This window comes from Cajanus cajan, chromosome 6 (genome assembly GCF_000230855.2).
Source record: "Cajanus cajan strain Asha chromosome 6, NIPB_CcT2T_4, whole genome shotgun sequence".
Lineage (NCBI taxonomy): Eukaryota > Viridiplantae > Streptophyta > Magnoliopsida > Fabales > Fabaceae > Cajanus > Cajanus cajan.
Window position 1 is genome coordinate 47922680 of NC_138522.1, and position 18755 is coordinate 47941434.

General features: G+C 40.9%; 1 protein-coding gene across 1 annotated transcript; it reads left to right on the forward strand.

Moving 5' to 3' along the window:
• Window positions 1–17021: 17021 nt before the first annotated feature.
• Window positions 17022–18548, forward strand: VEP1 (NAD(P)-binding Rossmann-fold superfamily protein). Its single transcript, XM_020358295.3, has 2 exons — window positions 17022–17202; window positions 17282–18548. The coding sequence occupies exons 1-2, from the start codon at window positions 17164–17166 to the stop codon at window positions 18419–18421; spliced, it is 1179 nt and encodes a 392-aa protein (XP_020213884.1). The 5' UTR covers window positions 17022–17163; the 3' UTR covers window positions 18422–18548.
• The last annotated feature ends 207 nt before the right edge of the window (window positions 18549–18755 follow it).

Sequence of the window (18755 nt, forward strand, 5' to 3'; positions counted from 1 at the left end):
CAAACATACCAATATGCCTTTTGACAATAAGAAAGTGAATCTAGATAACTTAATTGACGCTTCTTGTGATTATCTTTACATGCCACAAAAATGTGTCCATGATTGAAATTCCAAAGCTGAAATCAAATTTAAGTGCAAAAGGTAAGGCAAAAATTATCTTAAAATTATATTTGTTAAGATAATTCTATAAGATATAGTTTAGATATATTAGTTTATCCTCTCCTAATTTCTAGTTTACTTTCCTTAGTCAGTTTTATCTAAATCCCTAAACTTTAGGGATTGATTATGTTTTATGCCTATTTATTTTATTGTATCCATCAATTCAATAACATGAAAATCATTCAGATTCAAGTATATTCAAGTGCAAAAGTGAAACTAACCCAAAATCTTAAAATTCACAGATCTCCTGAGACCCTCCACCTACATATAACCATAAACAAAAAAAATTGCAAAAATTGCAAAATGCATAATTCTCTCTTGCAACATGTAATGAGAAAGCATCATAAAATTGCACAATTTAATTTCTGTAGTTTACAAACCTAATAAGTAATTGAAGTCAATCAAAATAACGCAGCTATTCATACTTGAAATTCATTGAAAATTATACTTGAAATTCAAGCAATATCAAATATTTTGTCTAACACTATTCATACTTGAAATTCATTGAAAATTATAAATCTGCATGACTCCCGCATTTCACAAAGATTTATTATTTTTAATAAGATTCAAGCAATATCAAATATTTTGTCTAACAATATTCAAAGCCGAAATTCATTGAAAATTACAAATCTCGGTGATTCCCGCAACTCACACAGATTTAATATTTTGAATAAACACCAATATTTTTTTGTCTTAACACCATTAATAACGGTAATTTATTGAAAATTATAAATCTCGGTGACTCCTGCGTCTCACAGATTTATTATTTTCAATAAATTTCAAGCAATCTCCAACATTTTTTTGTCTAAGACTATTAATAGCTAAAATTTATTGAAAATTACAAATCTCAATGACTCCCGCAACTCACTAAGATTTATTATTTTCAATAAACTCTAATATTTTTTATCTTAATACTATTAATAGTTGCAATTTATTGAAAATTATAAATCTAGGTGACTCGCATCTCACTGAGATTTATTATTTTTAATAAATTTCAAGCAATCTCCAATATTTTTTGTCTAATACTATAAATAGTTGAAATTTCTCGTATTTATTAGTAAGTTAACACTATTAAATATTTTGTTAAAAAATTGGTGACAAAAATTACAACTTAACCAAACAATACCTTTAAGCTTTACATATTAAATTCTTTTTATTATTATAATTTTGTTTATTCTAATATAAATATAAATATAAATATTTATTTTATGTAATTCTAATTTATAAATAACTAGCAAGAAAAAGGCACTCCGTGCCTATATTGTATTAAAAAAATAAATAAATAAATAAATGAGAAGTTACTCATAAAAAGGTAGTTATTAAAAAATAAATAAAAGATAAAATGGTTCATATAAAAATAAAAATTAAAAGTTATTATTGAAAGTGAAATCCTTTTATATATTAGTATAAATTCATTAGTTTCAAGATTTTAAATTTGATTAAAAATATTTTTTCTAATTTTTTAAAATAAAAGGGTATAATAGTCCAAAAAAATGGAGACCAAAATGGTTACCAAAAAGTGTATCCCCTTTATATATTAGTATTAGTATATATATAGATAAATATTTATATATAAAAAATATTTTTAAAATTTATTATAAATAATTTATATTATAAATGAATGATAATTTTTTATTGATGGCAACAATCTGAAAGGTCATGTTTAAGATTATTTATACATAAGGAGTTAATTTTCATAAACCATATGTGATGGTTAAAATTATTTATTAAATCTAATATTGATGTTTTAATTAATTGTTTTCAGAATAAGGGATAAACAAATAGCACTTGAGAAAAGGGCAGTTGTATGGTTGGCAAGGGCAGGAAATGGCCAGGGGCTGTACATCTCTCCTGCAACATGTGAGAGAATGCTTAAGCATCATAAAATAGCAAAGTTTTCGGTAGTTTAAAAACCTCATAAGTAGTTGGAGTCAATCAAAATAACTCTGTTATTCATGTGTAGTAATCATAAAAATAAATTCCCAAATGCAACTTGAATCAGACACAAAGTGTTTGTAAGATGGCCCTGAACCAGAGGAAATTAGGAAAATCCTTAACAAATAGCAATACACGAAGTCTTTTGATCTTGACCACGACAATCTCAAAGGTATCATATTACTTCACTACAACAAAAATGAAAATAAAAAATGAACGATAATTATTTATTGATGGCGACAATCTCAAAGCTGTCATATTTAAGATTATTTATACAATAGTGTATCTATTGAAGAGTTAATTTTCATAAATCATATCTGAATGGTTAAAATTATTTACTTAAATCTAATATCAATGCTTAAATTGATTGTTTTCAGAGAAGGGGATAAATTGCACTTGAGAAAAGGGCAGTTATATGGTTGGCAAGGGCATCAAATGGCCAGAGGCTGTACGGTTGGCATCTAGGCCGTCACAGTGATTTTTTTTTTTTTTGTATAATTTCATTTATCATTATTTTTAGAAGCCTAGCAGCAAGCAGGTATGGCATTAGGTATGCAACAAACACTTGATGACCCTTGCACTGATAGTGATATTAAAGATGGGAACTATGCACTTGCAGAGCAAGCACATGAGTCATGCAACTTTTCTCAGTTTTTCTCAAATTTGTTTTTTGCCTAGTTTGAATAAGAAGCAAAAAGGAAGGTAAATTATTGAAAGCAAATTATGGAATATGTATATGCAGATAAGATTATAAATAATAAAAAGCAAACCTTTGGATTTTGGAACCTTGAGTCCAGCTCTGCTCAAATATCAGTTGTAAGTGGCACAATGGAACCATCATCATTGCACAGAATGGTTATATATCTAGAAATTATACTTAATGGGGCACTCTTTGAGGAAAAAACCTGCGTCCGATTTCAGCTGCAAAGAGCACTCATCATTTTCCGATCTCGAGAAAATTCCAAAACATGTATTTGCAAAGCATGAAGCTCAAAGTGTGAAGCAAATACACAACCCAATACCAACAAAATAACCAATAGTACAAATATTTAATAAATTTCATATGTTGGATGAATTGGCTATCTTACCCTACGTAATGTATTTATATTTTACCTATTTTAGCTAAGTTTTTTTTCTGTGTCCGGATTGGTCGTTCACATCTCAATTTAGTGTGTATAACTTATTAGCATTTGTTTGTTCCCTATTTTGAAACGAAAACAATTCTTGTATAATATTGTATTCAGATCAATGGTATGAAGAATATTTCAAAAACCCTACAGTAATTTTTCAACATCCAAGTTACCTAAAAGATGGTGATGGACAAAGATAAATGGAAATTACATGTGAGAAACTTGCTAAAGCTCACCTTTATAAATTGATCCTGCAATTAATGGTTCCAGTAAGAAGCATATTCATGCTTAGTCAACATTTTCAAGGCTGATGGCATAGAATTGAAACCAGGGAGACCATGCTACAGATAAGGAATGATGAAAGTGTCACTATGCTGCAGCTTGTAGAATAAAACTCCACAATGCCAAAGGAATGCTCCCTGATGGCATGTCATGTCACTCTCAGTCATACACGCATATGGTACATAGTCTGTAACAATAATTCATATAAGGTGCTTCCCTTCATAGAAACAAAGGCTTGAACATTAAAATTTGGCTACCTTTCTAAGATAAGGAATGTTATGCAGTGTCTGAAGAACAGAATTCATGTAACAAGTAGCTCCTAGGTTTTCAGTTCAAAACAACCAGTTTCCTTTTTTTTAGTGATGTGAAGTTTCCTTTTTTTAGTGATGTGAGCAGTAATCAAGAAGCTTATGTACATCCACATCAGCCTCAATTATACTTCTATCACTCACCAGAAAACTTCTAGCAGGATCATATAAGTCAGCAAGTGGAAATTAGTGAAACCCCAATCACTCTCATGAGCATTGAACTGATGCTGTGATACTGCATTATGCAAAATCAATTAATTTTTTTCAATAAAAGAAGAAAACAGAAGAAATACAACACAGATGAGGATGAGATCCCTAGAAAAAAGGTTTTAAAAAAAATCAATTAATAAAGACAAGCAAGAATCAGAAAGAAACTGAAAAGCAAAGAAACGCATAACATCACTTTAGTTTCTAGCTTTCATCCGCACAAAGTCACCGGAACGAGGAACAAAGAGAAAAACCCTAGCGAGTAGCAAAGATAAACAAGAATCAGGAAGAAATGTAACAACAATCAGAAAGAAAACAATAAGAAATTGAAAAGCAGTGAATCTGAATTGCAGAGAGAGTAAAAAAGGAAAAGAAGAGGGAAGACATCTAACGGAAGACGAGGCATTGATGTGTGGCGGTTGCTATCGAAGAAACCGAGAGACTCTCGAAAGTGGAAAACCCGACCGAATGATGAGTGAAAAGGCCAGAGAAGGTGGTTGACTGCTTTGGTTGCCTTCGTCTTGGTTGCCTTCGTGCTATTTAAAGAATAACGCGGACTGACCTGGTACAACTGTTTTTAAATTACATGTATAAATTCCTTTCATTTTTATATTTTATTATTCAATTTTTTTAAAAAAATAATTAATTATCTTTTGTTAAATTATACTTTTAAGACATCTTTTATTTTTAAAATATTTATTTTCTTTATACCTTTTAAATCGATATGTGGATATTAAAAATATTTAAATTATAAAATATAACAAGACCTAATTATTATTTTTTTAGTTTAAAAGTTTAATTAAAAAGTCCTAAACGTTCATTAAAAAAATACATAAAGATTTATTAAAACCATTAAGAAATGTGAAAAGTGTATAAATTATAATAGATATTTATTATAATTTTTAAGGAAACTGTTTTTAAAAAATATTTTTAAACAATGATTTTTAAAAAAAAAATTCAAGGAAAGTGTTTTAGATATTCTTTTAAAAAATTTCATTTATTTGAAATTATTATTTCAATTCTTATTTATAAAACCCAACTAAGAATAATTGTTAATTTTTTAATATAATACACAATTTATATTGTTTGTTCTTAAATTATTTTTAAACTAAGATATCTAAAATTATAGTTAATTTGATAAATACATTAATTTTAAACTCTTAAAGAACATGAATTCTAACTGATTAAAAAAATATAAATATTAATTAGAAGAAAAATAGTATAAGATATAAATTTTAATTAATTAGAAGATAAGTATTAATTAAATAAAAAATATATAATTTTTTAAATATGTATATATAACAAAATTATTTTTATCAACTAACGTGACTACTTTATTTTTATTCTGTGATGAATTAGAATATTAGATAATTTAGACTTACATTATTTTATATGAAATAAGAGAGTTTATAATTGTATATATTAGTAATAAATAGTTTATACATACCTTTTCATGGTATTAAAACCATGTATTTATGTCTTTCCAAATAGATTACTCTCAGTTTTTTATTTAAATATATTTATAAATAATAGTTATTAAGTTATACCAAATAAATATATTTAAATATATTTATAAACGATATTTAATTCCAAAATCAACCGTTAATAATAATTAAATTAAATATCAATTATTAATTAAATTTTCTGTACATATTTAACAGACTATATTAAGAAATAAGTTGCCCAATGTAAAATAAATAAATAAATTCATAAAAAAATAAAAAAAATAAATTGACCTATCGTACATCATGAATTAAATTGTTTTAAAATTATATAAATTATTTTCTTTTTGTCTTATTATTCAATTTTTTAAAAATTTAAATTATTTTTGTTAAGTTATGTTTTTAAGATTTATTTTTAAAATGTATTTTTTATATCTTCTAAATAAATATGCAAATATTATAAATATATAAATTATAAAATATATATAAAAAAAAACCAATCCTAGGCATATGGTACAATATTATAGTCTATAACAATGGTGTATGCAAGGTACTTCCTTTCATATTTCATATATTTCATAGAAACAATGGCTTAAACATTAAAAATTGGCTAACTTTCTAAAATAAGGAATGTGATGCAATACCTGAAGAAGATAATTTATGTAACTCTCACCAACATTGAGTTGGTGCTATGATTCTAAAATATACAATCTCAATTAATTTTTTTCCAATAAAAAAGGGGGAAAATATAATATAAATTTGGATAAGATATCCCTAAAACAAAGTGTACTAACCATACTTCGCACCCGGGCTCCGAGCCCGGATTAGCAATACAAAACAACCCCGGGCACGCGTTGCGCGACATCAACCCGGTATTTGAGCAAATCACACCCGAACCCGAGGATCTCGCCCCAGACCAGATCCGCCCTTCAACTATATCATATCATATTGCAATATATTGTACTATAACATATCTTATCTCAGGCCAAAGGCCCAAGGCAAACCTAAACCACCCTAAGGTACGTACATTATATATGAGACTATTATTCATACAAACCCTAACTTTGGCATCGGAGTCTCTTTTGCAGGTACCTCCCCCATCTTGGAGCACCAATACATCAAGCAAAGGAGGCTCACCGATCTTACTGGACGGATCACCCCTACGGTCAAATTCCGGTAAGAACATTTGGCGCCCACCGTGGGGCCGATCAAGACAGCTCTTATCGGCCACCTGTACGGTTCCTACTAGCAACCGTACCAGACGAGCACTCAATCACCATGAAAGGCGATAATACAGCCTTAAGAAGCCCGACCAGCAAAGTCGACCTACAAACCTCGAACGCAGAAAACACAAAAGCTCGCATTCAAACTCGATGGCGACACCCTGATCGCCCCTCCGACCCTCAACTCGACCCCAGCGGGACCGCGCGAGATGAGGCAGGCCAGGAAGCGGGGTCAACTCCCCTAAACCGATTAGTCGGTACAATCGCAAGAGGCTTCGCAGGAGGTGGCGCCAGCAGCTCGTCCCGAAAAAAACATCTGTGCAAGGTCAACCGCGTACACTCCGCCACCTGCGCTTTACGCCGGAAACTCGCCAGTGATAACTTTCACCGACAACGACTATGTCGGGGTCAGCCGAAATCAAGACGATCCCATGGTCATAGTTGTGGCATTGGCCAATTGGGAAGTTTGCAAGACCTTGGTCGACCAAGGAAGCTCGGCCGACATCCTATACTGGCCAACATTCCTCAGGTTAGACATCCCCCACTCTCTCATACAACCTCATACCGAACCTCTAGTCGGTTTTGCAGGGAAAAGCATTCACACTCAGGGATATGTAGACCTACTGACGACTTTCGGAGCACCCCCGGTTTCCAGACAGGTCCTGGTACGATACCTACTCGTGGAAGCCGACACCTCCTATAACGTCATCATCGGCAGACCAACCCTAAATCAGCTCGAGGCGGTGGTGTCCACCCCGCACCTCACCATGAAATTTTCAGGGCACGATGGGAAGATCATCTCCATTAGAGCAAATCAACAGGTAGCGCGACAATGCTACGCAGAAAGCCTGGAAACCGTCTCACCGAGCGAACAACGCAAGAACGACCTTACCGCTCTGGCTCACACCAACCACGAAGAAATCACCGATCTCGACCCGAGATCCGACGCTCATGACGAACGACCCAGCCCCGTCGATGAGCTCGACGACCTTCAAATCAGGAAACTCCCCGGACAAACCACAAAGATTAGCCGGCAATTAACCCCCGAACTACGACAGCAACTCCAAGCGAAGATCCTCAAGAACGCCGACCTTTTCGCCTGGTCTAGCGCTGACATGCCCGACATAGATGCCGACTTCATCTCCCACAGATTAGCAATACATAAGGAGGCAAAACCAGTCGCCCAAAGAAAGAGGAAGGTCGGCGGCGAAAGACGGGAAGCCGTCATCGTCGAAACGCAGAAGTTGCTCAACGCCGGCTTCATCCGTGAAGTCAGGTACACTACATGGCTGGCAAACGTGGTCCTAGTAAAGAAGCACTCGGGAAAGTGGCGTATGTGCGTCGACTATACCGACCTCAACAAAGCATGCCCCAATGACTCATACCCCTTGCCGAGCATCGACAGGTTAGTCGATGGAGCCTCCGGACATGCCCTCCTCAGCTTCCTTGACGCTTACTCCGGGTACAACCAGATAATGATGTACCTGCCTGATGAAGTGCACACGTCCTTCATCACTGACCACGCCAACTACTGTTACCGGGTGATGCCCTTCGACCTCAAAAATGAAGGAGCAACATACCAGCGGCTGATGGACAAAGTATTCCACCACCAAATTGGGCGAAACATGGAAGTTTATGTGGACGACATGGTGATTAAAACCATCTCCTCAACGGACCACGCCTCCGACCTCGCCGAGGTGTTCGCCCAGATCAGGAAGCACAACATGCGCCTCAACCAGGAGAAGTGTGTCTTCGGCGTCCAGGGGGGTAAGTTCCTCGGCTTCATGATCACCAGCAGAGGAATCGAGGCCAACCCCGAGAAGTGCAAAGCCATCATACAAATGCAAAGCCCACAAACGGTAAAAGAGGTTCAACGCCTGTCCGGACAGCTAGTCTCGCTATCCCGCTTCATCCCCAAACTTGCGGAGAAAGCAGGGCCAATCTTTACCCTGCTAAAGAAGCCAAAAAACTTCCTTTGGACAGATCAGTGCGAAGAAGCTTTCCAAAGCTTCAAAAACTTCCTCACAACTTCGCCGGTCTTATAGAGGTCGGATCACAATACCGACCTCCTTCTCTACCTGGCGGTGGCAGAAAATGCCATCAGCCCTGTCATCGTACAAGAACACCAAAAGACACAGATGCCTATCTACTTCATCAGCCGAGTCCTCCAAGACGCGGAAAGAAGATACCAGCTGATCGAGAAGCTGGCGTTAGCACTGGTCACCGCAGCCCGGCGACTCTGACCCTACTTCCAGAGCCACCAGGTGGTAGTCAAAACTGACTACCCCATTAAACAAATTTTACGAAAACCTGAGCTCGCCGGACGTATGATTGCTTGGTCGATAGAACTGTCCGAGTTCGGCATCCAGTACAAAAGCCGTGGACCCCTGAAAGCCCAGTGCTTAGCCGATTTCGTAGCTGAGCTCACGCCAATTACTACTAAGGAATCCCAGGCATGGACCCTACACGTTGACGGGTCCTCCAACTCCAAAGGTGGGGGTGCAGGCATCATTCTAGAAGGGCCAAACCAAGTCACCCTGGAGCAATCCCTCAAGTTCGGCTTCAAAGTAACCAATAACCAAGCAGAGTACGAGGCGCTCCTCGCCGGACTAAGGTTAGCCCACGATCTCGGAGCTCGAAGGGTGAACTGCAACAGCGACTCGAAACTCATGGTGTAACAACTCAGTGGGACATACCAGGCAAAAGACACCCTTATACAGCGGTACTTCCACACCGCATCCCAACAGATCGCATCTTTTGACGAATTCTCCATAAAACATGTACCGCGAGAACAAAACGCCAGAGCAGACCTCCTATCAAAACTTGCCAGCACCAAAAGGCCCGGTCAACACTGAACCATCATCCAGGAAACCCTGCACTCACCTAGACTAGATGACAAAATCGTCAACGTCAACGACAATGAAGAACTGGGATGGATGGCAGATATCTGGAACTACCTGAAAGAGTGCACCCTGCCCAAAGACAAAGATGAAGCACGAAAGGTGAGAATGAGATCAGCCAAATTCATCATCATCGATGATGAATTATTCAAACGTGGGATTTCCACTCCACTGCTCAAATGCCTGACCACGTCTCAAGCAGCCTACGTCGTCAACGAAATCCATCAGGGGATATGCGGAATGCACTCCGGAGCACGCTCAATGGCAGCCAGGGTACTCCGAGCTGGATACTACTGGCCCACTCTGAAGTCGGACTGCCAAAACTACATCCAGAAGTGCAAGGAGTGCCAACAATTTGGCAACGCGCACCGACAACCCTCCGAGGCCCTTCACCACATGATGTCAGCATGGCCTTTCTCCCAACGGGGAATGGACATCCTCGGGCCTTTTCCCCCCGCGAAGGGTCAACTAAAATTCCTCCTGGTGGCAATCGACTATTTCACCAAGTGGATTGAGGCATGCCCACTCGCCAAAATCACCACTGAGAACGTGCGGAATGTCACATGGAAAAACATTGTTTGCAGATTCGGGATTCCCCACACCATCGTCACCGACAATGGACGACAGTTCATCGCAGAAGAATTCGAGGACTTCCTCCGAGAGCTCGGAATCAAGCACTTCCCGACCTCGGTGGAACACCCCCAAACCAACGGTCAGGCCGAAGCAGCCAACAAGGTCATCCTCCGAGAACTCAAAAAATGGCTGGGGAACGCAAAAGGGCAGTGGCCCGACATGCTTCCCAGCATCCTTTGAGCATATCACTGCACCCCCCAGTCAACCACGCAAGAAACACCTTACAGGCTAACTTACGGGGCCGACGCAATGATCCCAGTCAAAGTCGGACAAACGTCCCACCGACGCCAAGTCTTCAACAGCGAGCACATCACCCAAGAACTGGCAACCGACCTCGACTTGTTGGACGAGCTCAGAGACGAAGCCCAAATTCATGAAGAGGCTTGCAAACTCCGAGCTTCCCAAAGATACAATTCCCGGGTGAGACCCCGCTCTTTCCGAACAGGCGACCTGGTATGGCAACTACTGGGAGAAGCACGAAAAGACGTGTCGGATGGGAAGCTCGCACCCACTTGGGACGGCCCGTTCCGAGTTGCAGAAAACCTGGAAAACGGAGCCTACCGATTAGAGGAGCTCAGCGGAAAGCCCGTACCGCGAACCTGGAATGCCACCCACCTCAAATTTTACTTCAGTTAAGTCTTGTAGAAATAAAAGGTGCACTCTTTTCCCACCTCAGGAAGAACATACTGGCTGAGAGGGTTTTTAACGAGGCACACAATGTTTGTCAATAAAATGACTCACTCCTTTTTATTCGCACTCTCTTACTTTCACAACCTCATTACGCTCATTAGAGGTCGAGAACGAACCTCATTACGTTTACTAGAGGTCGAAAACGAACCTCATTACGTCCATTAGAGGTCGAGAACGAACCTCGTTACATTCATTAGAGGTCGAAAACGAACCTCATTACGCCCATTAGAGGTCGAGAACGAACCTCGTTACGTTTATTAGAGGTCAAAAACGAACCTCACTACGTCCATTAGAGTCGAGAACGAACCTCGTTACGTTCATTAGAGGTCGAAAACGAACCTCATTACGCCCATTAGAAGTCGAGAACGAACCTCATTACGTTTATCAGAGGTCGAAAACGAACCTCATTACGTCTATTAGAGGTCGAGAACGAACCTCATTACGTTTATCAGAGGTCGAAAACGAACCTCATTACGCCCATTAGAGGTCGAGAACGAACCTCATTACGTTTATTAGAGGTCGAGAATGAACCTCGTTACGTCTATTAGAGGGCTACAACGAACCTCGTGACACTCATTAGAGGTCGATAACGAACCTCGTCGCAGTTATTAAAAGTCGAAAATAAACCTGACCATGATTACTAGAAGTCGGGTACAAACCCCGACACGCTCACCCGAGGTTGAATTCGAACCCCGACATTACGAAAGACAAGCCCGAACTCTTGAAACACGCCGTCAAACAAAAAGACGACTTCGAGTCTCGACACAACAAATTCAAGGTAAAATACCAACACCTACGCAAAAAAAAAAAAAAAAGTATATGCACAACAAAACTCACATGTACAAAAGTCAAGATCCATACATAAACACAGATACAAAAGTATATGCACAACAAAATTGTCCTATACAGAGGCGTTGTCGCTAGAACTCTCCTCGACATCGTCCTCCCGGACTAACCGCCCGAAGCGAACAACCTTTTCCAAATGCATGCCGGAGAAGTCGAACCCCGGCGCGAGGAGCCTAGCCTGCCGAGCAGCCTTGAGGAAGCCCCTCTTGTGTTCCACCACGGCGGAACGTTCAACTTCCTCAAGCCTCCTCTTCAACGCCGCATTCTCGGCCGCTAGAGCCGAAAGACTTGCCCTCTGGGCGGCCACCTCCTCCTCCTTACTACTGAGGACCACCTCGTCACGAAGACGCTCCTCGGTTACGGATACCAGCTCGCCCTTCAAGAAAGTTACCTCCTCCTCTAAGGAGCGAACCTGGCTAGCATAACCCTCATTAGTGCGCAGAGCGGCCCCCAATGATTTCTGGACCTCGGCAAGATCCCCCCAGGTCGCCTGGAGCTCGGCCCCCTGCATCTTCGCCTCAGACAGGGCGGCAGCCAAAACCTTATTCTCCTCCAACAAGGGCTGCACCCGGCCTCTCAGCTTCGCCAGATCCTCCTGCTGCCGTGACCACTTGTGCTTCCAGTAATCCACAATGGTCGTGCCCCTCTACAGGAAGATCTGAGCAGCATCAAAACTCCCCATAGGCCCGGCGGACTTGAGCATCGACTGGTCGGCCGGGCTCAGTGACCCCCTCGAAAAAAATTTCTCGGGTGTCAACGAAGCACTCCACAAGGAGTCAATCTCCTCCGACGCGCTCAGGTGCTCCAATCACGTCGGGGCGCCCTCCTGCGCGTAGCGGTACGCAAGATAGGGACGTTTTGGAGGCCCCCTCGCCGACGGTGCAGAGGTTGGGACCCTAGAGCTAGGACCCTCCCCACGAGGACCGACTGAAGCAGAAGCAGGAGCCCCCGGCTCTGCCCTATGGACATCGGCCCCCGCCGCTGTCGACCTCGGAACTCTCAGAACCTCGGTGGCCCTGCCCACCTGCAAAAGAAGTATAAGAAAAGGTATAAGTCCCGCAAAACAATGGACAACCTGGGAACAACAAATCAAAAGATCGCAAACACACGCTCCTTACCTCAACAGTAGGGGCAATTTGCCCGACGGTCGGAACCTTCACTCCAGAAGTCGTACCGACCTGACCAGCAACCCGGGAGGACGACCCGGCAACAGTCTCCACCTATAATAAACAATCCCAACTCATGAAACTGAAAGAGAGCGTAAAAAGAAAAAGCAAGTAATCGACAAGCAGTCCCAACCACTCGTTCGGGAGCCCGGATAGACACCCCGACAGGAGGAACGAGAGGCTCGGCAGCCGTCGCTGCCCCCTCGAAAACCACCCGAGCTCCACTCTTAGGCAGAGGGCTCCCGGGCAAACCAGCCACCTCAATGTCAGTGGCCCCAGCAACAACCTCCTCCACCTCGCGAGGAACAGAGGTTCCCCCAACCTCCCTCGGGACCCTCTTTCTTTTCCGATTAACCTTCAGGGGAGCGACCTCTCCCTCCCCCTGAGTCCCAGGAGCCTTAAGCTCAACGACATTGTAGCGCTGGTACTGCTTCCAGTCACGCCACAAGCCCTTTCCCATAATACCTGAAAGTAAAGGACAGAGCACGTCAGCAAGCACAAAACGCTAACGTGTAAACGAAGTACCAAACACTCACCCTCCAAATCTCTTTCCCTGTGCGCCGAACGCTCGAGCGACAGGATGAGCTTGCAGTCTAGCGGACGAGGAAGCGCTTTCAAAGCATCAACGGCAGCCGTTTCCGACGGCGTCAGCTGCGACGAGTCCACCCCATGAAACCCAGATGGGTCATGGCACCAGTAGAAGGGAAACCTCGGCAGCCCGCCAAAGTATAACCCCCCATCCTCCAAAGGGTCGACATCGACAAGAGTAACCCGGAAAAACTCTTGCCTATAGTTTTTATACGATTGGGAATAAGGAGTAAACAAACCCCCCTCCTTACCCCATTCAAAGAAAGAGTCCCATACGGCAGAGCACTCGCCTTCAATTGGTAGAAAGAGAGGAAAACCTGAAGGGACACCTCCATCCCTAAAACCGTGCATAAAACCTCGAACGCCCTCAAAAAGCCCCAACTGTTGGGATGCAACTGACTTGGGGCCGCATTAACGTAGTTCAAAAAGTCGCATTCGAACTGCGTGAAAGGAAGGCAGACACCCAAGTCCCTGAAAAAACTCTGATACACATAAAAGGAGGGAGGACCAACGGACCTCTTCATATACACACCTTCACTAGCTGAACAAGGCTCCAATCGGATCATCTGAGAAATAGAAGGGTCACAAATCCTATGCGTCTCCCAGAGCGCGTCAACCTCCAAACTCGAGTCAAAAACGCTTGCAAACTTGGCCATTTCGCGTTTTACCCATTCGTAGCCAGGGACGCCCAACTCTAAGTCCCCGGGCGGAGGCACCTCCTTTCCCTCAGCGGCACCCCTTCCGGTAACTACCACCTTACCGCGTGCTTTGCCCCTAGCAGGGGCAGAAGAACCAGCGCCATGACCACCAGCCATCAAGAAAGACAAAGAAAATAGAGGCGGAGAACAAGCGAAGACGAAGCGTGCACAAGAAGCTGAAGGACGCAAAAAGAGTAAAGTGAAAAGGAGAAGAGGCGTGAGAAAAAGAAAAACCTCTCCCCAAAATTCAAAACGGCCAGGCCACGTGTCGACCAAAGGACACGCCTGACGGTACATCTATTGCAAGACCATCATTACACAACCGTCACTGCCCTTAATGCGTCACTCAAGCGTCTCCAGGACACAAACAGTTACGACACGTGGCAGACCTTCAGTTAGTGTATGTGCAAAAGCCACTCCCCCCTTAGCGAGCCCGGTCTTAGCTCCTCGGTCTACGGCCTTCAGAGCTCAGGGGGCTAGTGTACTAACCGTACTTCGCACCCGGGCTCCGAGCCCGGATTAGCAATACAAAACAACCCCGGGCACGCGCTGCGCGACGTCAGCCCGGTATTTGAGCAAATCACACTCGAACCCGAGGATCTCGCCCCAGACCAGATCCGCCCTTCAAATATATCATATCATATTGCAATATATTATACTATAACATATCTTATCTCAGGCCCAAGGCCCAAGGCAAACCTAAACCACCCTAAGGTACGTACATTATATATATGAGACTATTATTTATGCAAACCCTAACTTTGGCATCGGAGTCTCTTTTGCAGGTACCTCCCCCATCTTGGAGCACCAATACATCAAGCAAAGGAGGCTCACCGATCTTACTGGACGGATCACCCCTACGGTCAAATTCCGGTAAGAACACAAAGATTTTAAAGGAAAGAAAAAAAAATAAAAATAAAAATCAACCAGCTAAATTACAATCAACCAAATTACCAATGACTAATTGAAAACAATATTACAAATGAGAACAGATTGGATTCATCTCGACTATGAAAGCTTGCCTCAGGGGAAGAGGTTGCCTAAGCCATTATCAAAACCATTGTAACCATTATATGTCTAACCGATGTGGGATCCTAACACAAACCTTAGCCGGACTAGACAACTCAAGACTGAAGTTTGCAAAACTGAAAATTTGTATATGTGATTAATAGCATAACTAAATATACTTACTCAAGCAATGCACAATTGCAAAATGTAGTTTGTAATAAACAATCAAATATCATTCAAACTCTTGAACGAAACAAACTCGATTTATATCCTATCAGAATTTAGGTCTCTTTGATCTTATAACCTACAAAAAATCAAATAAAAACAAAATCTTAGAACTAGTTAAAGAGTATATAAAAATAAATGAAACAACATTAAAGCATTTACAAAAACACAAATAAAGTTGCACACACCCATGTAGAGGGAGTTAGAGATTAAAAAACACACACACAAATAAAGACACGCAGAGAGACACATAAATATAAGCACATCCAAACACAGACACATACACAAATAAAGATAGGTAGAGACAAAGATAAATTACAAAAAGGTCAAGACGTAGCATACATTCAAAGACACACACACACACACACACACACACACACACACACACACACACACACACACACACACACACACACACACACACACACACACACACACACACACACACATATATATATATATATATATATATACAAACACACATACACAACGTAAACAAATAGTGTAAACAATGAGTACTCAGATAAGCATCACATATGCCGTATAAATAAATGAAAGAAACAAATAAGCATACCAGTAGTGTTGTTTGATCAGTCTCATCCATAATGCATACATCAAACCTCATATCGGCATACAAAGGACTATAAACAAGTAATTGCAACAACTTTCGCCAATTTAAACCAAATTTAGGGGCCTACATCCAAATAATATTGAAACACATACAAGGGGCAAGTATTTAGTCATATAGGTATGAAAATAGTAATTCATACAAAAACTTCACAAGTAATTTACCTCAAAGTCAACAATATCCTTCTACAAATAAGCACTTCAGTCATTTTGTAGAGAAAAGTAGCATAAAATTCAATTAAACCTACAGAAAAAATGTCAAAAATACTCATATAATTAAATAACTTTGAATACTATTATACATTTCTCAATTAATTTTTGAATGAGACAATAGTAAAAAAAATTTAAAGCAGTAGTCTAATTTCAAATTACTCACTTATCACAAGACAAAAATAATTCCTAAATTCACCAAAAACAAAAAATTCCTGAATTCACCGAAAACAAAGAAGAAAAATACTCACTTACCACATACTAAGTAACAAATGCTAAAATATATAATTTTGATTTAAATTTAGGGTCAAATATTTCACTTAATCAAATCATGTGACCCTCCTACAATGAACATGAGCGATGATGAAATAAATTTACAAAAAAAAAAAATTCAAGTAAAAAACGAGGACTAAAATTAAGAAATAAAATTTAGAATTTTGAAAAAAAAGAATACCACTATAATATTACGATTGAAAAAATCCTATTATATAATAGCATAATGTATCCCAAGAACCGTATAATCAATTGTGTTTATCATATATTTATTACACAACAGCGATTGGCAAGATGAGTAACATGAGTTCGAGGATGGTTCGGCGGGGTAAAACCTTCACCATATTACCGGAACCTCATTATAAAATGCTAATTTTACATACTGATTTTTATTTTTATTTTACTAAACTTGACTCTGTTTTTTTTTTTTTTTTTTTGGTCTTATCAGGTTGAACTTGAAATATGGCGACAGGTCATCCCGTGAGAAGTGAGAAGTCTAGATGGAACCAAACTAACATTATTAGTGTCTGTATAAATAAATCTGCAACTCCAGTCTAAAAACCCAAAAGGGAATTGAATCCTTCAGAGTTCAGATTTCACATCACAACACGCTATGAGCTGGTGGTGGGCTGGAGCAATCGGCGCTGCCAAGGCAAGATCATCGATTATTATTCATTTCAATTATTATTCTTACTCTCACTAATTATCTTCTCCTGTGTGTGCCGTTGCAGAAGAAATTCGAGGAAGACGAGCCGCCGCGAACCTTCCAGAGCGTGGGACTCGTGATTGGCGTCACCGGTATCGTCGGCAACAGCCTCGCCGAGATCCTCCCCCTCGCTGATACCCCCGGCGGCCCATGGAAAGTCTACGGCGTGGCCCGCCGCCCCCGCCCGCCGTGGAACGCCGACCACCCAGTCGAGTATATCCAGTGCGACGTCTCCGATCCCGCCGACGCCGATGCCAAGCTCGCCGCTCTCTCCGACGTCACCCACGTCTTCTTCGTGTCGTGGACCAACCGCCCCACCGAGTCCGAGAATTCCGAGGTTAACGGCGCAATGTTGAGAAACGTGCTGCGAGCCGTTATCCCGAACGCCCCCAATCTCCGCCACGTGTCCCTCCAGACCGGCACCAAGCACTACCTCGGACCCTTCGAACTCATCGGCAAGATCGAATCGCACGAGCCACCTTTCACGGAGGATCTGCCGCGTTTGGACGCGCCCAATTTCTATTACACCCAAGAAGACATCCTCTTTGACGAAGTCAGTAAGAAGGAGGGTTTAACTTGGTCTGTTCACAGACCCCAAACAATCTTCGGTTTTTCTCCCTATAGTTTGATGAACGTGGTAGGGACTCTCTGTGTTTACGCCGCGATTTGCAAGCACGAGGGGGTTCCGTTGAGATTCCCCGGCACGAGGAGCGCGTGGGAGGGTTACTCTTGTTGCTCCGACGCGGATTTGATTGCGGAGCAGCACATTTGGGCCGCGGTGGACCCCTACGCGCGCAACGAGGCGTTTAACTGCTCCAACGGGGATGTGTTCAGGTGGAAGCATCTTTGGAAGGTGTTGGCGGAACAGTTTGGGATCGAGGAGTATGGCTTTGTGGAGGAAGGTTCCCGTTTGAGGTTGTCGGAGCTTATGAAGGATAAGGGTCCTGTTTGGGATGAGATTGTGAGTGAGAATCAGCTTCTGCCTACTAACCTTGATGAGGTTGGTCTTTGGTGGTTTGTGGATGTTATTTTCTCTGTGGAGGGCATGGGCTTATTGGATAGCATGAACAAGGCTAAGGAACATGGCTTTTTGGGATTCAGGAATTCCAAGAATTCGTTTGTGAGTTGGATAGACAAGACCAAGGCTTATAAAATTGTGCCGTGAATTGAGATTTATTCTCTTTCTGCTTCTTGTTCATTTGTCCCGTGGATCTGTTGTACTTTCATTTTTTTTTCTCTGTAATTTATATGGAATGAATAAAACCTGGGTTATTGTTTGTGTTTTGTAATAATTTGTGTTTGAAAAGGAATTTGTATCCAGTGTTATAGTACCTACTCAATGAGGGAAAGCAAAGCGGTGACGTGCTTCATGGTTCTTTCATTTATGCTCAGATTATAAAAGGAATTGCAATTGTTTTTCATGAGACAAGTGGATTGACTACTAGTCTAAATTAGACTATTGGCCTGAGATGGTTATTGTAATCGAAGTATTTGCTTTT

Excerpts from the sequence above, each read along its gene's own strand:
- VEP1 (XM_020358295.3), top strand. The coding sequence starts at position 17,164 with ATGAGCTGGTGGTGGGCTGGAGCAATCGGCGCTGCCAAG. Across the intron at positions 17,203-17,281 it reads GAGCAATCGGCGCTGCCAAG|AAGAAATTCGAGGAAGACGA; the intron begins GCAAGATCATCG and ends GTGCCGTTGCAG.